Below are 22,838 nucleotides of genomic sequence, written 5' to 3' on the forward strand. Positions count from 1 at the left end.
CCTTCCTTGAGTGAAGCTGACCGAAAAAAAAAAAAAGAAAAAAGAAAAAACAAAGGCGTCTTTCTCTCGCGCACGCGTACTCGCACTCGCACGGCCACCGACGCTTTCGGGTTGCGCCCCTTCTCTTTGTCTTTCGTCGCCAAGCGAGAGGCGAGTGTGGGCGTCTCCGCGCGCGCGCCCGCGTACCCGTGCGCGGCCCCGGGCCCCGCCGCAGCCCGGTCGGGATTTCGTGGGCCCGCTGGCTCAGCACGGAGGCCAGCGGGTCGTGGCCGGGGGCGCGTGCGGGCGGGGGGGGCGGGGCGTCGGTGAGTCGGGGGGGGCCCCCCCCGCGGGGCGGGTCACGTGGTTCCCGGGCCTGCGCGTCCGAAGACTGAGGCCTGCGGTCGGTGCCGGGTTTTTGCGGGGTCCGGGCCGGCCGTTGGGGTTCCGTGTGGGGGGCTCGCGGGAAGGACTCGGCGGTCGTGTTTGGGCCGCAGGCTTGGAGGCCTGTGGGCGTCGGCGCGGGGCTCGGGGTTCGCAGGCAGCGCGGCGGGGCGCCGGGTGAGTGCAGGGGCGCGGGGCCGGGGCCGCCGCGGGGACGCCGCCGGCCCCGGGCCTCTGGGCTCTTACTTGGGCGGGGGGGTTGGCCTTTCCGCTGGGGCTGTGAGGGCCGTGCCTCCCCGCCTGGGTCCCCGGACGCGAGGGGCTGCGTGGGTGGTCCCGGCCTGAGCCCAGAGCTGGTCCTTGAGGCGTCGGGCGGCGAGGGGACTTCTTGCCTGTGCCCCTGTAGCCCGGCTTCATCCGCCCAGCCCCGCCTGGATCAGTAGGATTGTTTCCAAAGGCTTCGCTGCTACAGAACAACCCTCCGGGCCAAACCCAAACCCCAACCCCAGGCAGTTTCTGACCGACGATAAGTGGCCGCCGTGGCCGGGACAACAATGGCCCGAAGTTCTTAGGGCCGAATTTGGTCCACCCGCGATTTCTGGGCCTCACGTTTATCGGCTGAAAGTGAGGGGGTGAAAAGAAATGTTTTTCCCCTAGCTCTGATGCTTTTTGCCGTCATTAAAACATACTTCTGTTTATTTTAATCACTTACTGCTTGTTTCATCCGTGTAGCGGTGGACTGGAAGCGCTCGGCTTGCCGGCTGTGCTCTTGGATTAGGGACCTTAAGATTTTGAAAAATAATGTTTATACTTTTTTTCTGTTATGAATTTAGAATGTGTTCACTGCAGTCAGTCTGGAGCATCCGGACCCACAGACTCAAGTGAAAATCTTCCATGATCTCATCGCCAGGAGATAGTGACTGTTAGCATTTTAGTACATTTCTTCTAGTCCGTGCATGCTGTCTACTTTTGGTACGCGTTATTTATGTTTGCTTAAAAAAACAAATTGGGAGTATGCTGTTCGCAGCCATTTCAGTTTATCGCAGATACGTTTCTTCAACGTGAGCTGTTTTGTTCCAGGCCCGCAGTGTTTTCAGCGGGCCTCTGAGAACTTCTTTTGTTTTCCTCCTTACTCTGCCCTGGTGTCCTTATTTCTGGACAGCGAGTGGACTGCATGGCACCTGTACTGGAAATCTGAACAGAGACTCTGGGGGCCTTTGTCCAGCTCTCCCTCCAGCGTTTTGGGGGGCGGGGGGCTGTGACTGCAGGTCTGAGGGGCACTGAGGGGACCAGCGGCCCAGATTTGCCACTTCCTAGGCGTGTCATCCATGTTGGGCAACTTGCTGAACCTCTCTGTGCCTTGTCACTGTCTGTAGTGGGTGCGGGATGCATCAAAAAAAGGCACGATGATGTTTAAAACGTCTGTCACAAAGTAATTAGTCGACACTTTTTATTATTCTCCATTTTCCCCCTGAATTTCCTTTAGAACTTGACGCTGAGTGGAACTGTGGGATGATGATGAAGGTTGCGCCTTCCTTCTGAAGATAAACCTGAGAGCTGTCACAGGGAGAGGTGCAGTGTGATGCGGGAAACTGCCCAGGTACATGACAAAACCGCTGAAGTTAAATCGGGCCAAACTGTACAGTGAAGGGCATAGGCTTCATTTGCTGAGAGGACGTGTGGTACCAAATATAAAAGTTCAGAGGAGAACTTCTCCCTGAGGGGCCAACTTTCAAAACATTTGTTTAGAGTAAGGTTGGATCTCCCTTTTTTTTTTTAAACCTTTTTTAAAAAAAATGTTTGTTTATAGGGGCTCCTGGGTGGCTCAATTGGTTGAGTGTCCCAACTTCAGCTTAGGTCATGATCTCACGGCTCGTGGGTTCCCAGCCCTAGGTGGGGCTTTGTGCTGACATCTCACAGCCTGGCACCTGCTTTGGATTCTGTGTCTCCCTCTCTCTCTGCCCCTCCCCTGCTCGCTCTCTCTCTCTCTCTCAAATGAGAGAGACAGAGCACAAATAGGGGAGGAGCAGAGAAGGAGAGAGGGAGACCGATTCTGAGGCAGGCTTCAGACTCTGAGCTGTCAGTACAGAGCCTGACATGGGGCTCAAATCCCATGAACCCTGAGATCATGACCTGAGCCAAAGTTGGAGGCTTAACTGAGCCACCCACTTGCCCCTCCTTTTTTTTTTTTTTTTTTTTTTTTTTTTTTTTTTTTTAAAGATTTTATTTTTAAGTAATCTCTACACCCAGTCTTGGGCTCAAACTCACAACCCAAGATCAGGAGTCACATCCTCCACCAACTAGGCCAGCCAGGCACCTAACTGCATTTTTCTTAATGATAAACTTAAATATCATCGGAAATGTTTGATTTTTTATTTTTATATATTTATTTGTTTATTTATGTAAGTAGGCTTCATGCCCAGCATGGAGCCCAGCACAGGGCTTGAACTCACACCCAGAGAACAAGACGTGAGCTGAGATCAAGAGTTGGATGCTTAACCAACTGAGCAACCCAGGCGTCCCCATCAGAAATACTTTAAAACTACCACACTGATGGCTTGTCACACCCTGTTGAACTGAAATTCTCAACTCTGTTTTCTATAGTAAGTCTACATCATGTTGACTTAAGTTTTCCACTCTTGATAGGTTCTCACTGAAAGCAAGTAAACTTTCTTTGACAACAATTGTAAAGGAAATTTTAAAATCAAATTGTGAATTTGTGTTTAAAGAAATGATTTCAATAAGAAACCTAGTTTCATTTGTCACAATGCCAGAAATTTTATTGTGTGAAATGAAGTGAAAGCATAATGTGAAGCAAGTGACATTTATTGTAGGTATATTTTCTTGGTTTGTGGTGTGTGTGTGGATGTTTTTTTTTAGCCACACGGGGGTTTTTATATTTAAAAAAAATTTTTTTTTAATGTTTATTCATTTTTGAGAGAGAGAGAAACAGCGTGAGCGGGGGGAGGGGCAGAGAGAGATGAAGACACAGAATCTGAAGCAGGCTCCAGGCTCCGAGCTGTCAGCACAGATCCTGAGGCGGGGCTCAAACTCACAAACCATGAGATCAGACCTGAGCCGAAGTCGGACGCGTAACTGACTGAGCCACCCAGGCCCCCTAAATTTTTTTAATGGTTAAATTTATTGACTTTTTAAAAAAAATTTAAAACATTTTTAAAAAACGTTTATTTATTTTTTCTTGAAAGGGAACATTTTATTTGCGTTTTCTAGGAAAATAATAGGATCAAGAAATACCCTTGAAAAGATTAATTCATCCCCATGGAGACTAGAACAAAGAACTCTCAATTCAAGCTCTTTTATTTATGTAAGGATTGTCATTAAGAAAAAAGAAAGATGTACATATATCATTATCTACTTATCTATCTATATAGCTAGGTACAGAGAGGATACATTTACACACATATTCATACATGGTATGTATTGGTTATATAGATACGTGCGTGTATACGCCCACACACACACACTACTGTGTGTATCAAGTACCGTTTTAAGCACTTTGCAAATAACATCCGAGATGTATAGATTAAAATCACTAAGCCATAGTAATTTTATAGTAATTATAATCTGTGAAGTTTGAAATATGCAAATAATGGTAGAAAATTATTTATAAAAGAGGTTTAATGTCATTTTGGTGCTTTTTTTTTAACACATCTTTTTTTTTTTTTAATTTGTATCTGAATTAGTTAGCATATAGTGCAACAGTGATTTCAGGAGTAGATTCCTTAATGCTCCTTATCCATTTAGCCCATCCCCTCTCCCACCACTCCTCTAGTAACCCTCTGTTTGTTCTCCATATTTAAGAGTCTCATGTTTTGTCCCCCTCCCTATTTTTACATTATTTTTGCTTCCCATATGTTAATCTGTTCTGTGTCTTAAAGTCCTCATATGAGTGAAGTCATATGATATTTGTCTTTCTCTGACTAATTTCACTTAGCATAATACTCTCCAGTTCCATCCACATAGTTGCAAATGGCAAGATTTCATTCTTTTTGATTGCCGAGTAATCCTCCATTGTCTATATATACCGCATCTTCTTTATCCATCCATCGATATACATTTGGGCTCTTTCCGTACTTTAGCTATTATTGATAGTGCTGCTGTAAACATTGGGGTGCATGTGTCCCTTCGAAACAGCACACCTGTATCCCTTGGATAAATAACCTAGTACTGCAATTGCTGGGTCATATAGGGTAGTTCTATTTTTAATTTCTTGAGGAACCTCCATACTGTTTTCCAGAGTGGCTGCACCAGTTTGCATTCCCACCAGCAGTGCAAAAGAGATCCTCTTTCTCCGCATCCTTGCCAACATCGGTTTTTGCCTGAGTTGTTAATGTTAGCCATTCTGACAGGTGTAAGGTGGTATCTCATTGTGGCTTTGATTTGTATTTCCCTGATGATGAGTGATGTGGAGCATTTTTTCATGCGTCGGTCGGCCATCTGGATGTCTTCTTTGGAAAAGTGTTTATTCATGTCTTTTGCCCATTTCTTCACTGAATTATTTGTTTTTTTGGGTGTTGAGTTTGATAAGTTCTTCATAGATTTTGGTTACTAACCCTTTATCTGATATGTCGTTTGCAAATATCTTTTCCATTCTGTTGGTTGCCTTTTAGTTTTGCTGATTATTTCCTTCGCTGTGCAGATGCTTTTTATTTTGATGAGGTCCCAGTAGTTCATTTTTGCTTTTGTTTCCCTTGTCTCTGGAGATATGTTGAGTAAGAAGTTGTTGCGGCCAAGGTCAAAGAAGTTTTTGCCTGATTTCTCCTTGAGGATTTTGATGGTTTCCTGTCTTATGTTTAGGTCTTTCATCCATTTTGAGTTTATTTTTGGGTATGGTGTAAGAAAGTGGTCCAGGTTCATTCTTCTGTATGTCGCTGTCCAGTTTTCCCAACACCATTTGCTGAAGATGCTGTCTTTATTCCATTGGATATTCTTTCCTGCTTTGTCAAAGATTAGTTGGCCATACATTTGTGGGTCCATTTCTGGGTTCTCTATTCTGTTCCATTGATCTGAGTGTCTGCTCTTGTGCCAGTACCATACTGTCTTGATGATGACAGCGTTGTAATACAGCTTGAAGTCTGGGATTGTGATGCCTTCTGCTGTGGTTTTCTTGTTTCAAGGTTGCTTTGGCTATTCGGGGTCTTTTCTGGTTCCATACAAATTTTAGGATTGTTTGTTCTAGCTCTGTGAAGAATACTGGTGTTATTTTGATAGGAATTGCATTGAATATGTAGATTGCTTTGAGTAGTATTGACATTTAAACAATATTCTTCCTATCCAGGAGCACGGAATATTTTTCCATTTTTTTGTGTCTTCTTCAATTTCTTTCATAAGCTTTCTGTAGTTTCCAGTGTGTAGATTTTTCACTGCTTTGGTTAGATTTATTCATAGGCATTTTACGGTTTTTGGTGCAATTGTAAATAGGATCCATTCCTTGATTTCTCTTTCTGTTGCTTCGTTGTTGGTGTATAGGAATGGAACTAATTTCTGTGCATTATTTTTATATGCTGCCACTTTGCTGAAATTTTTTTTAATATTTATTTATTTATTTATTTATTTATTTATTTTTTGGGACAGAGAGAGACAGAGCATGAACGGGGGAGGGGCAGAGAGAGAGGGAGACACAGGATCGGAAACAGGCTCCAGGCTCCGAGCCATCAGCCCAGAGCCCGACGCGGGGCTCGAACTCACGGACCGTGAGATCGTGACCTGGCTGAAGTCGGACGCTCAACCGACTGCGCCACCCAGGCGCCCCAATATTTATTTATTTTTAAGAGAGAGACCAAGTGTGAGTGGGGGAGGAGCAGAGAGAGAAGGAGACACAGAATCTGAAGCAGGCTCTAGGCTCTGAGCTGTCAGCACAGAGTCCAACGTGAGGCTCGAACTCATGGACTGCGAGATCATGACCTGAGCTGAAGTTGGATGCTCAACTGACTGAGCCACCCAGTTTCCCCCCCTCCCCCTTTTTTAAAAATTTCTTTTTAACGTGAAGTGCCCAACTCTTGATCTCAGCTCAAGTCTGGATCTCAGGGTTGTGAGTTAAAGCCCCGTGTTGGGCTCCATGCTGGATGTTGTCGTAGACTCTTTTTTTTTTTAATATGAAACTTATTGTCAAATTGGTTTCCATACAACACTCAGTGCTCATCCCAACAGGTGCCCTCCTCAGTACCCATCACCCACCCTCCCCTCCCTCCCACCCCCCATCAACCCTCAGATTGTTCTCAGTTTTTAAGAGTCTTTTTTTTATGGTTTGGCTCCCTCCCTCTCTAACTTTTTTCTTTCCCCTCCCCCTTGGTCTTCTGTTAAGTTTCTCAGGATCCACGTAAGAGTGAAAACATATGGTATCTGTCTTTCTCTGTATGACTTATTTCCCTTAGCATCTAACACTTTCCAGTTGCATCCACGTTGCTACAAAAGGCTATATTTCATTCGTTCTCATTGCCACGTAGTATTCCACGTAGACTCTTAAGTCTAAACTTCTTTCTTGGCCAGCAAGAAATCGGGTGCAGGATTAAAATGGGAGGGATGGCTAATGTTCGTGAAAAGACAAGAGCCCCGATTAAGGGTCCTTGCTCCGTTTTCATTAGGATCAGAAGGCTTACAAACATGGTGATGGACATGCACAAAGAGACAGTGAAACTGTGGACATTAACTCATGGACGTGAGGGAAAGGGGTTCTTGAAGATACTCGGGTTTAGGGGTTTGGGTTGATAAAAAACAAAATGCTGGCAACAGGTGGATGGGCAGGTGTTAATGGCAGACATGAGGAGCTGTGTCTGTTTATTTTCGCTAGCCTAGGGGATAAGACAGCAAGTAACCTCAGTGTTAACAAGGCACCTTTCTTTTGTTAATTAGCTCTCCTCTGGGCAGCTTCACCTGCAGTGCTCTAGCCCTATTTACCTAATTTGGTCCTTCCTTCCTATGAAAGCAGCTTTCTGCTATAGTACTGAATTGGGGGTGCTTTAGCCTTGAATACCTGATCTTGCTTACCTCATGTACCTTTGTATTGGGGGCCTTCCCCCACCCCCCCGTTCTGGGGGCCTTTGCCCCCACCCTACTCTATTCTGGGGGCGATAGCCCCCCTTCTCTATCCTTATTCGCCTAATCTTGTTTACCCAGTCTTGGGTGTGAGCATCCTATGGCTTTGTAATTCTTTATGCTTTGTTAACCCATCAGTGCAGGCTCAGGGAGTTCCTAAGCTTATTCCCCAGACATGAAGACTACTTGAAATCCTGGTTCCTAGCAAGAGGAGAAAAGATTTTAGGTGCAGTATGAATATACCAATAAAGTGCTTTATTCCTATGTTCACAGATCCTGGTTACCCACAAATGAGCCTGCTCATGTGATATAAGAAAGGAGCTCCTGGAGCCAGGAACTTGTCAGTGTGAAAGACCCAGCCACCACCTTACAGTGGAGCTTTGGGACAGAAACGGAAGAGGCTCAGCGTGGAGCAGGTCTCAGATGTGCAACTCATCTGGCCTAGGCAACAGAAAATGACCATGTTACAGGTTAGTTGATTGTTTCTTCTTCATTATTTTCCAGGGGATTAGAAGAGGTATGTAAGTCTTCCAGTGAAAAAGAAAAGTGTAAGTAGTTCAGAAATCAGAGGAAGATAACCTCGGAGTTGAAGATCCAGGTTGGGACAAAACTGGAGCAGTTAGAATAACGTGGGCATCAGGGATGGCAGCTCCCTGCACAGTGGAAAATCCATGTGTAACTTTTGACTCCCCAAAACTTAACTGCTGGTAGCCTACTGTTGACCAGAAGCCTTACCGATAACAGGTGATTAACACGTACAGTATTTTGTATGTGTATGATGTACTATATTGTATGATAAAGCTAGAGAAGAGAAAATGTTAAGAAAATCATAAGAGAACATACATTTATAGTACTATACTGTATTTATTGAAAAAATCTGCATATAAATGGACTTGCACAGTTCAAACCCCTGATGTCCAAAGATCAACTTTATTTAACTATAGGGCTTTCAGAAGGTCTTGAGATTTGAATTTTAATGAGCCATAGTGTCCTGCATAATTAATGAATTTGAGGTACAAACTTGGTTCTCAAATTTTTAGCAGTTTTAATAAAGAAATTAGAACATTTCTACGAGTTGCACTATCCTAGAAAAACGTAAACTAATTCTTCATAGAGAGTAAATATTTTTCATTCTTTGATGAAGTTTTGAACAAATAATACCGTGTGAGTGATGTCCTCAGAGAAATATAGTAAATACATGGGTCTTATGGTAATTTTTCATAGTTTTCTGGAGTGTGACCCAGGGAGAAAATGCCAGAACAGAACTTAGTAATCATAATTTCTCTCTTTAAATGCGGAGCAGAATTCACATACAGAAAAGTACATAAAATGTAAAAGTACAAAGTAATGAATTATTATCAACTGAACGAATACCCATGAACCCACCATTCAGGTCAAGGAACAGAACATTCCAGCCTAGGTGAGGCCTTCCATGTGCCTCTGCCAGTCACAACTTCTCCCTCTTAACAGAGGGAACCAGGACCCTGACTCTGTAACCATTTCCTTGCTCTTTATGGCTTTACTCCAAAGTATCCGTCCCTAAACACTGCAGTTTCATGTTGTCTGCTGCAGTATGTACTAATTCGTGTCTGTTTCTTTCAACATTTTGTTTGTGAGATTCAGTGCAGTTGGAATCTTCTCTCCAGTTAAGGCAGCTTCTCAGTATCACCAAATCCAGTCGGTGGTCACATTTCTAGTTGTCTCGTAAAACTTACAAGTCACTTGCAGTTTGTTTGCATCAGAATCCAGGAAAGTTCATACAGTGTAATTGGTTCATCTGTCTCTTAAGTCTTCTTAACCTATTGGCTCTTTTTTTTTCTAGCCCCATTCTTGATTGAAGAGGCCAGGGCATTTATTCTGTGGATCTCCCACTGTCTGGGTTTTGCTCCTTGCATCCCCACAGTGTGCCAACGTGTTCCGTGTTTCCTGTAAATAGGCCGATTTAGAGTTGTGCTGGCTAGTACCCAAGCCACTGGCCACACAACAATGTTTAAATTTAAAACCACTAAATCCAGCCCTTCAGTCACACTAGCCACATTTCAGGTACTTAGTAGCCGTGAATTAGTGCAGATAAAAGCATATCTTCAGCATTACAGATTTGATTTGGAGGCTTGATCAGACTTAGGTGTGACTTTTTGGGTAAGAGTGTTTCAGAGGTGGTGGTATGTATTCCAGGAGGTGACTCCTGTCTGCTTGCCCGTTTTGTCACGTCAGCAGCTTCATGATTGTTGCCTTGATGGACTTTTTTTTTTTTTTTTTTTTTAATTAATTTATTTTTTTGGGACAGAGAGAGACACAGCATGAACGGGGGAGGGGCAGAGAGAGAGGGAGACAGAATCGGAAACAGGCTCCAGGCTCCGAGCCGTCGAGGCTCCCAGCCATCAGCCCAGAGCCCGATGCGGGGCTCGAACTCACAGACCGCGAGATCGTGACCTGGCCGAAGTCGGACGCTTAACCGACTGCGCCACCCAGGCGCCCCCTTGATGGACTTTTATTAGGGGCCACAGAATGATACTCTGCTTCTAAGCACTTCTTTGTTTCTTAAATGAAGTTATTGCTCTATCCCATGATAAAATATGTCAAGGATCAGCTTGTACACTTTCTGTCCCAGATCTGTAATTAGTCATTTCCACAGTACGTGGCATTTGAAATTTTATGGTATATAAAATTTTAAAAATTTTCTTGCCAAAACGTGGAAATATAGTAGGTTTTTACATACTGACTTTGCATTCAGGAACTTCTTAAGCCTGTTTGTTTATTTTTAAAGTTTATTTATTTATTTTGAGAGAGAGAAAGAGAGACAGTACCAGTGAGAGAGAAACGGGTAGAAAGGGAGGTAGAGAATCCCAAACAGGCTCTGTACCTGTCAGTACAGAGCCTGATGTGGAGCTTGAACTCACTAACTGTGAGATCATGACCTGAGCGGAGATCTGGAGTTGGACTCTTAATCCCTTGAGCCACTTAGGGTCCCTTAAACCTTTTTATTAATTCTAATAATTTTATTTAGATTTTATTAGATTTTCCATGTTAACAAAAATATCAGCAATATTTTTTTTCTTAGTAAAAATAAATTGTAAATTTCTAGTTTGCCAGGACTTTTTTTTTAATTTAATTTTTTAAAATATTTATTTATTTTTGAGAGAGAGAGAGAGAGACAGAGCACTAGTGGGGGAGGAGCAGAGAGAGAGGGAGATGCAGAATCTGAAACAGGCTCCAGTCTCTGAACTGTCAGCACAGAGCCCGATGTGGGTCTCAAACTCACAAACCATGAGATCATGACCTGAGCCGAAGCCGCCGGATGCTCAACCGACTGAGCCACCCAGGTGCCCCAGGACTTTTTTTTTTTTTTTTTTTTTAAGTAAGCTGTATACCGATTGTGGGGCCTGAAGTCAACGACCCTCTTAGATCAGGAGTCGGACAGTCCTCCTCCTAAGCCAGCCAGGCGCCCCTGCTAAGACTTTTTGTAACAAATGTTGATTACTTTTCAGTTTTTGGTATGTTTTACTCTTTTCTCATCTGCTTGTTCTTTTTCATATTTTTGTATTCCTTCCTTATGAAATCCAGTCCTTCTATATGAAAATTTAAACGAGCATTTTAGCAATTTTGTTCAGTTTTTTTCTGTTGTTTGTAGTTCTTGTGGACATTCTTTTAATTTGCAAATATTCTTTATCTGCATCTATTGAAGTGATTACATATCTTTTCTTAATCTGTTAAAGTAGTGAATATATATATTCCTTTTAATGTTAAATGCAACTTGAATTTTGAATTTCTCGGATAAACTCCAACTTAGTCCTTTTTTTTCTTTCCCCCAGTGCAAAAAGGTGATTTTCTTAAAGCACAGGGATAGGACCCACGGGCAGGAAATGCTGCCTGCCCCGGGACTGAGGAGAGACTGATTATCTACCCAGGAGTAACTCTGACTTAGCCTTAAATTTTTTTTTTTTAAGTTTATTTATTTATTTTGAGAGAGAGGGTGAGCAGGAGAGGGGCAGAGAGAATCCTCAGCAGGCTCCACCCTCACAAGTGTGAGATCACGATCTGAGCCGAAATGAAGAGCTGGACACTCAACCGACTGAGCCACCCAGGTGCCCCTCCAGCTCAGTCTTGCTATATTTTCTTCTTTACATATTGCTCAGTATAGTTGTCATTTAGGATTTTCACATCAATGTTCATGTGTAAACTGGCCTTTGCTTTTCCTTTCTTGCAGTATCCTTACTGAGTTTTGTTATCAAGGTGATGCTTGTATCAAAGTATAGGGTTGTGTTCTTGCTTCTGTGTTTGGTAATTGTTTAGTAAAACAGGAATTATTTCTTCATTAAATGTCTACAGAATTAACTGGTAAAGCTGTTTTTTTGTGAGAAGACTTTAACTCATAAAACCAATATTTTCCACATGACTAATGCTTGATGTTATAAAATCTTTAATGGGAAAATTATCCACTGAAAGATCAAGATAAAACGTTAGATTTTAATGTAACAATATGAGAAGCTCATTAATTGATAAAGGTGGAGGTTGTACACTGCCGCTCATTTTTTTTTTAAAAATTTTTTTACATTTATTCATTTATGAGAGCCGAGAGCATGAGTGGGGGAGGGGCAGAGATAGAGGGAGACACAGAATCCGAAGCAGGCTCCAGGCTCCGAGCTGTCAGCACAGAGTTCGATGCGGGGCTCGGACTCATGAACCGTGAGATCATGACCCGAGCCTGAGTCAGATGCTTAAGCCACTGAGCCACTCAGGCGCCCCTGTTGTAGCTCATTTTTAAGAGACTATAAGTTGATTAGTTTTGGTGTGGTGTCAAAGAATATCCACAGTTAACTAAATATCATTGTTTGTAGGATTTCTTAAAATCCTACATAGCGGTCATACTATGCACGACAGTGTTACATCTTCTTTTCAGTATTTGTACTTTTTCCTTGCATTTTATTGTACTGGCCAGGACCTCCTGGACAATGTGGGTTCGAAGTGTCATTGCCTCCCTGCTCTCGGCGGGCACTGCTTTCTGTCTGGTGCATTCCAGCATTCGTTTCTGGCACCATCTGGAGTTAGTACAGACTGCGGGTTAAGGACACCCAACAAGACTGCTCTCATTTCAGTTGCCAGCTATAAGTCTCCCGAGCCACCTGTACTTGTGACCAACTGGCTACAAATTGGGGGGGGCTCCCATGACCCCTTCATGTTTGCTGGAACAAGTCATAGAACTTAGGGAAGTGTTATACTTACAATTACAGTTTTCTTATCAACAACACAAACTGGAACCAGCCAAATGAAGAGACACATAGGATGGGGTCTGGGAGGGTTGTGGATGCAGAGCTTCTGTGCCCTCTCCCTGTGGAATCAGGGCACATCACGTTTCTGGCACGTTTTTGTGTTCACCACCTAGGAAGCTAACCTCACGTTCCAATGTCCAGAATTTTTATGGAGTTTTTATCACGTAGGTATGGTCATGTAGGTTGATTGAATCAGTGACTGTATGATTGAGCTCAGCCTTCTCCCCTTCCTGGAGGTTGTGCTGATACCACCTGACTCAAAGCCTCAACTGTTTAATCAGATGGTTGATCTTTCCAGCCAGTGTCCATCCGGAAGACTAGGAGCCCACTGTGAGTCACCTTTTTTGTGAGAAGCATAAACTCAGGAGGGGGCCCCATGAATAATAAAAGCATTTCTGTCACTGGGGAAGAGCAAGGCTCTGTCCCAGGAATCTGACACAGAGGCCAGACAAATTATACAGCCGTTTGCCATTAGCTGCCTGTGCTGTCTAAATTTAAATTAGTTAAAAATAGGGGCTCTTGGGTGCCTTAGTCAAGCGTCTGACTCCTGATTTTGGCTCAGGTCATAATCTCAGAGTGGTGAGATCGAGCCCTGCGTAGTTGGGTTCTGGGCTGGGCATGGGGACTGCTTAACATTCTCTCTCCCTCTGCTCCTACCCCCGTTGCACACACACTCTTGAGTGCTCTGTCTCTGAAAAAATAAAAAGCTGAGGGGTGCCTTGGTGGCTCAGTCGGTTAAGTGTTTGACTTCGGCTCAGGTCATGATCTCATTGTTCTTGAGTTCGAGCCCCATGTCGGGCTGTCTGCTGTCAGTACAGAGCCCTCTTCACTTTAGATCCTCTGTCTTAAAAACAAACACACATTAAAAATAAATAAAAATAAATATAAGTTGGTTAAAAATAAGTAAAACTAAAAAGTCCTTTCCTAGTCACCTTTGAAGTATTCAGTAGATGTTTGTGGCTAACAGCTACCTTGTTGGATGGTGCAGATAGAGGACATTTAAGTCATCACAAAACATTCTTTTAGATAATGCTATTCCAGTCCTCAGGGAGCAAATATTCCTTATTTTGCCGTTAAGTGTGATGTTAGCTGTAGATATTGGTAGGTTATGATTATTAGGTTTGTTCGATTCTTAGTTTGTTTGACAGTATTTCACAATGAACAGATTTTTATTATATGCCTTTTCCACGTCTGTTGAAATAATGTTTTTTTTTCCCGTATTCTGTTAATTTTTATGGATTTCTGAATGCTAACCCTGTCTTGCACTGCTGAAGGAAACCTTATTTGGTCAACTCACATTATGCTTTGTTTATATATGGCTTTTTGTTAGGAATTTTGTTTCTATTAATTTCCCTGTGATGTTCACTCCTTTTGTGTTCTTCTTTGGTTTGGTCTGCTGGCCTTATACAGTCAGTTGAGAAGTTTACACTCTTGCTCTGGTCTCTGGAGGAATTTCTGTGAAGTCACTTTATTTATTCCTTAAATGGTTGCAAGAATTCACCTCTGAAGCCTCATAGATTTGGAGGTTTCTTTGAAGGAAGGTTTTGGGGCATGGGGTCAGTCTTTTTAACATTCAACTAATACAGATTTTTATTTCATATTGTGTAATTTTTGAGTGCACTGTTTGAATATCTGTTTCATCTAAGTTGTCAAATACATTAACATAAATTTACTAATTTTGTTATCTTTTTTAACAGCTTTTTTGAACTATGACCTCAGTAGGATCTACCCAATTTAAGTATATACTGGGGTGATTTTTTGGTAATTTTATGTTGTGTTACTGTCCTTACCCTCCAGTTTTAGAGGGTTTGTTTCATCCCAGGAGAATTTTGTCATTTTGCAGTCAATTCCTATTTCCATCCATAGCTAAGGAAACCACCAATTTGCTTCCTCTCCATATAGGGTTTCTTTTTGGACATTTCATATCAGTGGATTTATATAATGTGTATTCTTTTGTGTCTAGCTTCTTTGCATTAGCATAGGTTTTTGAAGTCCGTCAACATTTTAGCATATGTCAGAAATTCATTCTTTTTATTGTGGACTAGTGTTCCATTAAATGGATATACCTCTCTTTGTCTCTTTACTACTTGCTGGGCATGTGGATTATTTACCCCTCGCAGTGGTTATAAGTGCTGCTCACAGGAGCAGCCATGTACAAGTTTTACATGAACACGTTTTCATTTCTCTGGAGTCTATACCTAAGAGTGTAATTGCTGGGTTGTATGGTCAAATTATATTTGCTTTTTAAGAAACTGCCACAGTCCATCGTGTCAGACCACTTTGTATTTCTAGCAGTGTTGAGTTCCAGTTTCTCCACATCCTTTCCAATACTTATCATCTATCTTTTTATCATTAGGGCGAGTGTGAAGTGGTGTTTCATTATGGTTTTAATTTCCTTCATAACTAATGATGTTGGTCATTGTTTCATGTGCTCATGTGCTTATTAGCCGTTCCTGTATCTTCTTTGATAAAATATATTAAAATATTCTACCTACTTTTAATTTTAATTTTTATTTTTTAATATCTTTTTTTTAATGTTTTTAATGCTCATTTATTTTTGAGAGAGAGAGAGACAGAGCACGAGAAGGGGAGGGGCAGAGAGAGAGGGAGACACAGAATCCAAAGCAGGCTCTAGTCTCCAAGCTGTCAGCAAAGAGCCCGACGTGGGGCTACAACCCAGGAACCGTGAGATCATGATCCGAGCCGAAGTTGGATGCCCAACCAACTGAGCCACCCAGGTGCCCCTATTTTTTAATATCTTTTTAAAATAAGCTCTACGTCCATGCAGGACTTGAACCGCTAACCCCGAGATCAAGAGTCACCTGAGCCAGCCAGGTGCCCCTACCTACTTTTTAACTTTTCTTAAAATTTTAATTTAGTTTTTTTATTGAGTTCTAAGAGGTTTTTCTTATAAGTTCTGAGTCAAGTTTTTTTTTTCAACGTAAGTAGGATTTGCAAATAATTTTTTCCTGATTGTGGCTTGCCTTTTCATTTTTCAGTTGTGTAGTTTGAAGTGCAACAGTTTTATATCTTGTTACTTGGATAGGAATGTGGAAACCTTACATTGTCTAGGTGTTGTGACGCTCTGTCTGCTGTGTTTATGTTACACCTTTGCATATTGAAAATCCATCAGAAGATACTACAATACTACGATTTTTGCATCCAGCGGTCAAACATACTTCAAGGAACGAAGAGGAGGGGCACTTGGGTGGTTTAGTTGGTTAAGTGTCTGACTCTTGACTTTGGCTCAGGTCGTGATCTCATGGTTCATGGGTCAAGTGTGGAGCCTGCTTGAAATTGTCTCTCTGCCCCTACCCCACTCTTGTGCGTGAGCTCTCTCTCAAAATAAATAAATCAACATTTAAAAAAAAAAAAAGGAGCATCTGAGTAGCTCAGTCAGTTAAGCGTCCCGACACAAGCTCAGGTCATGATCTCACAGTTCGTGGGTTCGAGCCCCACGTCGGGCTCTGTGCTGACAGCTCAGAGGCTGGAGCCTGCTTCGGATTCTGTGTCTCCCTCTCTGTCTTCCCCTCCCCCACTCATGCTCTGTCTCTGTCTCTCTCTCTTAAAAATAAGTGAACAGTAAAGAAAGGAAGGGAGGGAGGAAGGAAGACAAAGAACGGCAAAGAACGTAAGAGGAGAAGATTGTGTTGTATTTGCATGGATATTTGCCATCCCTGTTCTTAATTCTTGAGCCTGGAGTTGCCTGCTGGTACTGCTTCCTTCAGAAGGCCTCTCATCTGTCAGCCCTTTGCCAGCAGCTCTGCTGCCCTGGATTCTCTTAGTTTTTCTTCATAAGAGAAAATGCCCTCACGTCACAATTATTCCTGTTGAATAAGCTGGTTACAAAATCCTCGGTTAACAGGTTTTTCTTTTCAGCACTTTTAAAGTGTTTTCCTTTTCTGGCCTCTGCTTTTTAATAGGAAATTTACAGTCATTTGAATTGTTGTTCTCTGTAAGTGAGGTGACTGTTTCCTTGTCTGTATTCTGTAGCAGTTTGATTATGATGTGTTTGGTGGTGGCTTTCTTTTTTTCACGTCAGACATGTAATGTGCCGACGTCGTAACAAGGTTTAAGGGTGGCACATGTCACACGGTGGCGTGAACGCTCACTTATCATGCTTATGAACTACAAAAGGCTCGGTGGTGGCTTTCTTTATGTTATCATCCAGTTGGGGGATCACTGAGTTTCCTGTTGACTTATGCCTTTTGCCCCATTTGAGGAGCATTTGGCCATCATTTCTGTTTTCCACCATGTTCTTGCTTTTTTCCTTCTGGAACTCCTCTGACATGCATTTGGTGACAGTGTCCTGAGCCCTGAGTGTCTGAGCTCTTTTTTAAGTTTTTGGGTTTTTTTTCCTCAGTTGCTCAAAATGGGTACTTTTATTGACTGTCTTCAGGTTCACCAGCTCTTCTCAGAGTGTATGATGTGCTGCTTAGAGTCAGGTTTCTTATTTTCTGATGCTATTATGGATTATTTAGAGTGCATGTTTTCTGATCATCTCAGGTAACTTTGGGATGGAAATCCATCTCTTTAAAAATTTTTTTTCTTAATGTTTATTTTTGAGAGAGAGAGAGAGATCATGAGCAGAGGAGGGGCAGAGAGAGAGGGAGACACAATCTGAAGCGGGCTCCAGGCTCTGAGCTGTCAGCACAGAGCCTGACGCGGGACTTGAGCCACAAACTGCAAGATCATGACCTGAGCCGAAGTTGGATGCTCAACAAACTGAGCCACCTGGGCACTCCCGAGATGGAAATCCATCTTGACCTAAATCCAGAAACCTTTCTAAAACCTAGATTTGGTTATATCTCTCTCATCTCATGGAATCATGGCTAGCTGTTGACAATGAGAAAGTGTCTATCTCTGTTAACCAGTCTGCCCCCCCACCCCCCATGTGGCCTTTTAATCTAATTACTACTTTGTACCTTGTGTTCTTATCTAACTGAACTGTTTGTATCTCCTCAACTCTCCTGGTTTTGGGGTTTCATTGGAGCTGTTGGCTCTCAGAATGCCTTTGCACCTCCTTTTTTTGTGGAAAGCATTGCTAATTTCTTAAAACTCACCTCAGGCTTTACCTCTTGCAGAGAGCCTGAGTTGACACCGAAATTGAAGCTGTCCTTGCTTTGACCCACGTGGTGCCTCAGCTACAGCAGCTTATTGTATGAATAGGCGTATATATTTGTAGCCTCTACAAGACTATGCAGTTTTTTAGGGTATTGTGTTATTACCTTTTTTTGGGTACCACCTCTCTGGTGGCAGATTTGAGGTTCAGTAAATATTTTGTTGGTGGTTCAGAAGATTTTTGAATTTTTATTTATTTATTTTTTTAATTTGATTTTTTTTTTGGGGGGGGGGCCGAGAAAGAGTATGTGTGTGACCAGAAGAGGGACAGAGGGAGAGAGAATCCTAAGCAGACTCCAGGCTCAGCATGGAGCCTGACATTTGATTTCACAACCCTGGGATCATGACTTGAGCCGAAGTCAAGAGTCACACCCTCAACCAGCTGAGCCATTCATACGCCCCCTGTTGAGATTTAAACTCCCGAATTCCATTTCTAATGTATTGTATATATGGAAGGGTGGAAGAGTGCATCGTCGTGTTTTATTGCAGAAATACCGTGCAAAGGACACAGTCATTCTCCATAACTTGCTGTGATGAGAAAAATGTGCTTACACTCCAATTCTTTCCTATCTCTCAGAGTGATAATTGCTTCAGATTGACCAGGGTTATGCTTTTACAGGAGGCATTCTCATTTGAGGATTTATCTGTGGACTTCACCCAGAAGGAGTGGCAACTCCTGGACCCCAGTCAGAAGGACTTATACAAGGATGTCATGCTGGAGAACTACAGCAGCCTAGTTTCGCTGGGTAAGAAGAACTTCCTGGAGGACCTCAGACTATGCCTAATACCTTACTTGTTTAGTTGCTGAGAGCTGTGGGGGTTCTGAATTTTTTAATGGTTTTGAACCTGAATTCAGGAGATTAAAAGTTCCGTGCACTGTGACACTAGGGAAAACATCTGGACCTGCCTTCCAATTACGAAGGCTTATTTTCTTTATGCGTCCTCCGAAACTTACCGCATTCATGGGGGGTTGGCACCTAATGCGAGGAAATGGCTATGTTTCACTTGCTTCTTCTGTGTTGAATTACTTACAGAGCAGTTTTGTATAGCAGGTACAGTTCTGCTCCTTTTAAGTCACTTTCCCAAGGGTTGACAGCTAGTCATTGAAAGGGCCTGGATTTGAACCCAGGCTGATGGGCTCAGGAGCCTCTGAAGCATGTAATGGTTTTGTATTTGGATTACAGAAGTGAACAATCTTAGAACCATCAGCCACCAGGGAGACCCCTGCTGTTGAGAATTATTTAGTCTGTTCATACACAGATGGGTACTTCACTGGGCCGGTGTGATGCCAAATCTTTCTGTTTCTTCGGTGGCCCTGAAGCCCAAGCAGTCAGGGTCAAGGCTTTTGTGTTTTCCCCTGAACAGGGTATGAAGTTATGAAACCTGATGTCATCTTCAAGCTGGAGCAAGGAGAAGAGCCATGGGTGGGAGATGGAGAAGTTCTAAGTGCAGACTGCTCAGGTGCGTGTGAGAACCGGCCAGAAATTCAGTCTCAGTTGGTCACTGGTTGATGACATCTCTGAAATGTGCTTTAGAGAGCTCTTTTCACAATCTCTGGCCCCGTGGTGGGGTTTCAGAACACCTGATGTGAGCCACTTTGTGTCTTTAGGTGTGGCTTCTTTGCTTCCAGCTTGTTTAGGCCATGAACTACTCCCTGTCTGCCAAGTCTGGAACTTTGGCTTCTTTCATATTCTGACATGTTTAATCTTCTGTTCTCTGCTCACCTACGGTTAGACACGTCTGCTTATACAGTTAGGAGGTTTCTTTCTCGCCTCAGTGGGGTGTCTGATGCCCAGAGAAGTACCCCGTGGGCCCACTGCACTCCATTCAGCCTCTGTACAGCTGAGAACAGTTGCTTGTTCCTCCCAAACAATTGGTCCTTTTTCTCCCTTTTTAAAATTAGGTTCTGTTGTACTTTTCCTGTAGATTGGATACCACGGAGTACATTGAATGGTCTCTCTCTTATTTAAGTTTTTTGCCCTTTGGAAGTTATCTTTTTAACTTAACTCCTCAATGCACACTTAAAACTAGGCCCATGATGTCCCTTAGGGACATCTGAATTATCCAAATAATTGGATTTGGAATTTACTTCACTTACTGAATTATCCAAATTTCTAGATAGGTGTAGAATCTAACCTTCTTTTATAAGTTCAGGCTCCCTCGAAATCACCCCCTGAGATACGTATCTGAGTGGCACTGCGGTGGGAGGAAGGGCGTTGATATGGGGGTGGGGAGGGAATGGCAGTGCCTGTGATGGAAGGGTGCTCACCTGTGGCGGCTGCCTGGACCCCCCGAGGGACCAGGAAGCCGGTCACCTGCTAATGCCCAGTGCTCAGGGCTTGAGCGTTGCTCTGGGGGCGTTCGTGAATTCTCCAGAATGCCCAGAATCCCTGCACACAGACCAAGAATGCGCTTGCAGCTTAAGGATTATTTTGGGCAGAGAGAGATGGGTGCCTGGGGTGGGCCCCACAGTCTTCCCAGGGTGCAGGTGCCATCTGAATGTAGCTGAGGCATTGACAAGAGTCTGCTACAGCCTATAGCCTCTTCTTTCAGGCTCTCCACTGTGTGAATCTGTGCAGCCTCTCCTGCTGTTTATACCCTCTTCCTCAAATTCATGGTCAACTCCATTTGAACATTTCTCAGTGTTTTCAGACGAAATACTTATTCTTCTCTGCATCTCCGTTTGATTGTGCTGTGTTTTATCTTAATCCCTTCCACACAAACTCTGTTTTCACATACACATTCATACACATGGAATGTTCCTTGACTGTCCAGCTCAGTTGGTCTCACTTTTTTCGGAAGTCCCATTCCAGACCTGATCACAGGCTGGGTAATATTCTTTAGTTGGTTGGTCTCTGAGCTTTGTGTGCATGCACAGACACAGGCTTATAGTTTTATACCCAGCTCTGTGTCAGACAGGATTCATTCTGCAAATTCTTCTCCACAAGCCCACTGTTCTAATACAGGTGTTTTTAGCCAGGTGTGCATTAGATCACATGGGGATTTGATTCAGTAGAGTGGCGTATACGTATTTTAAAATGTAGTATTCTAGAACTGGAATTTGTAGTTTGAGAAACTCTTGTGATTTTTTTGTTTATGTGCCCCTCTCTCATTGATAGCCACCACTTGAGTTTCTACTAAAGTGATTAAAAAGTAAAATACCTGGAAAATACCATACAGAAGCATAGAACTTACTTAAGAAGTGACATTTGCATCCAATTTTTTTAACTCTGCATTTAAATAGTGAACATTTATGTTTCACTGCGATGTAGCGCAAAGTTAGTTGTCAAAATTAACAAGGCCCGCACTTCAGGGTCCCCAAGAACACCACTATGCTCAGAGGTTCAACGGGACTGCGGATGTTGTAGGAATGGCTAAGATTTATTACAGTGACATAATGACACATAGCTGCATCACCATGGAACAGGCACAAGCAGAGTCTGGAGGAATCCAGGTGCAGGTTTCCTGTGCTGCTCCCTCCATGAGGGTGACACAGAGCTCGCTTCTCCCCCAGCAATGAAAATGCAGTAGTATGTGTGGTATTTCTGCCCAGGAAAGGTCACTAAAGACCCAGCACCCAGGGTTTTATTGGGAGCTGGTCAGAGGCACCTCTGCCTAGCACTTCAGCTAGGAGTCCAGCATTTCAGACTCCCAGGAGACCAGGTACTCACCATAAACCACGTGGTTCGCACACAGTCCACCACAGGGAGCTCCTTTTATCAGCTGGGGAATGGTAGGAACACTCCAGAAACCCAGGTTCCCAAATGCTAGCCAAGAGCAACCTTGCAAGTAGTCGTGTGTGCATAGCACTCTCAGGCCTGGTGCCAACTCTTTTCTGCACAACAACTTTAGCAATTCATAGAAAATTGAATATGTGTTGATTTCTCTTATTATTTTTAAGGTATTGTGCTGGATGGTGTGGGTATTCCTTGTCTACACAGTGCTTACTTTCTCACGGGAGGATAAAAGTGAACAAGTTTTCAAATAACCAGGGTAAAACCGAGATCCTGAAAGTGCTCTTATAGAAATAAGGTAGATAATAATATGGTAGAGAGAGTGTTAGTCTGCTCAGGAAGTTACTCCCACAGTTTTGGAGGCTGGAAGTCCCAAGATCAAGGTGCCTGCGTGATTTGGGTTCTGATGAAAGCTGTTTTGCTGGCTTGTAGCAATGTAGCTCTGCCCTCATATGGCCTTTCCTCATTCATGCATGTGGGTAGATTAGGGGCCAAGGAGTACTCTGGTGTTTCTGATAAGGATACTAATCTTTTTGAATCAGGGCCCTGCCATTATGATCTCATTTAACCTTAATTCCTTCCTTTGGAATCTCATTTCCAAATACAACCACACCGGAGGTTAAAGCTGAAATATATAAATTTTGGGGAATGACACAAACATTTGATCCATAACAGGGTCATGTGGAGAAGGCAACTCTAGACATGAAGACTGAAAGGAACAAGCTATCTGAATTAGGAGAAAGTGTTCCTTAAAGGAATGACAAATATGGGGGTGCCTGGGGGGCTCAGTCGGTTAAGCATCTGACTCTTGATTTCAGCTCAGGTCATGATCTCATGGTTTGTGAGTTCGAGCTCTGTGTCAGTCTGCTCTGACAGTGCAGAGCCTGCTTGGGGTTCATTCTCTCTCTCTCTTTCTCTCTCTGCCCCTCCCCTGCTCGCACTCTCTCTTTCTCAAAATAAATATTAAAAAAAAGGAATGATAAATGTGAATGTATTAAGTCAGGAAGGGACTTAGTTACTTAGAAAGGCCTTGCCTCAGGGAGATAGGGGTTGGGGAGTGTGCGGAAACTGGATCATACATCAACTTGTAAGCAATAGGAAGGAGTTTGAATTGATTCAAACAGTTTTAAATTATAATAAAATTATCTGATTTGTATTTTAAAAAGCTTAACCTGACTGCAGAGTAGAAAATTAACGGGAAGCAGGGAAACCAGTTGGAAGGCTATTTTACGGAGATATTAAGATGGATTAAATTACAGCAGAGAGGAACACCTGGGTTGCTCAGTCGGTTGAG

The 22,838-nt window shown here is 43.1% G+C and overlaps 1 protein-coding gene and 1 non-coding gene across 5 annotated transcripts in view; one reads left to right on the top strand and one right to left on the bottom strand.

Annotated features, from left to right (window-relative positions):
- Nucleotides 1-22,838, top strand: part of ZNF84 (zinc finger protein 84) — a 61,207-nt gene that overhangs the window by 31,073 nt on the left and 7,296 nt on the right. The window contains exons 1-5 of one of the 4 annotated variants that reach the window (XM_049620722.1): nucleotides 339-540; nucleotides 1,850-1,963; nucleotides 7,693-7,889; nucleotides 18,430-18,556; nucleotides 19,176-19,271. The exons of 1 other annotated variant lie outside the window; for it this stretch is intronic. In XM_049620722.1, the coding sequence (XP_049476679.1) occupies nucleotides 7,875-7,889; nucleotides 18,430-18,556; nucleotides 19,176-19,271 (238 nt within the window). In that variant the 5' untranslated portion in view covers nucleotides 339-540; nucleotides 1,850-1,963; nucleotides 7,693-7,874. 2 more of the 4 variants (XM_049620721.1, XM_049620723.1) reach the window with 2 other exon arrangements.
- On the bottom strand, nucleotides 16,726-16,829 carry LOC125915092 (small nucleolar RNA U13). The gene has a single exon (XR_007455570.1). It is a non-coding gene; the product is annotated as a small nucleolar RNA U13 (small nucleolar RNA).

The sequence above is a fragment of the Panthera uncia genome, assembly GCF_023721935.1.
Source record: "Panthera uncia isolate 11264 chromosome D3 unlocalized genomic scaffold, Puncia_PCG_1.0 HiC_scaffold_9, whole genome shotgun sequence".
Taxonomy (NCBI): Eukaryota; Metazoa; Chordata; class Mammalia; order Carnivora; family Felidae; genus Panthera; species Panthera uncia.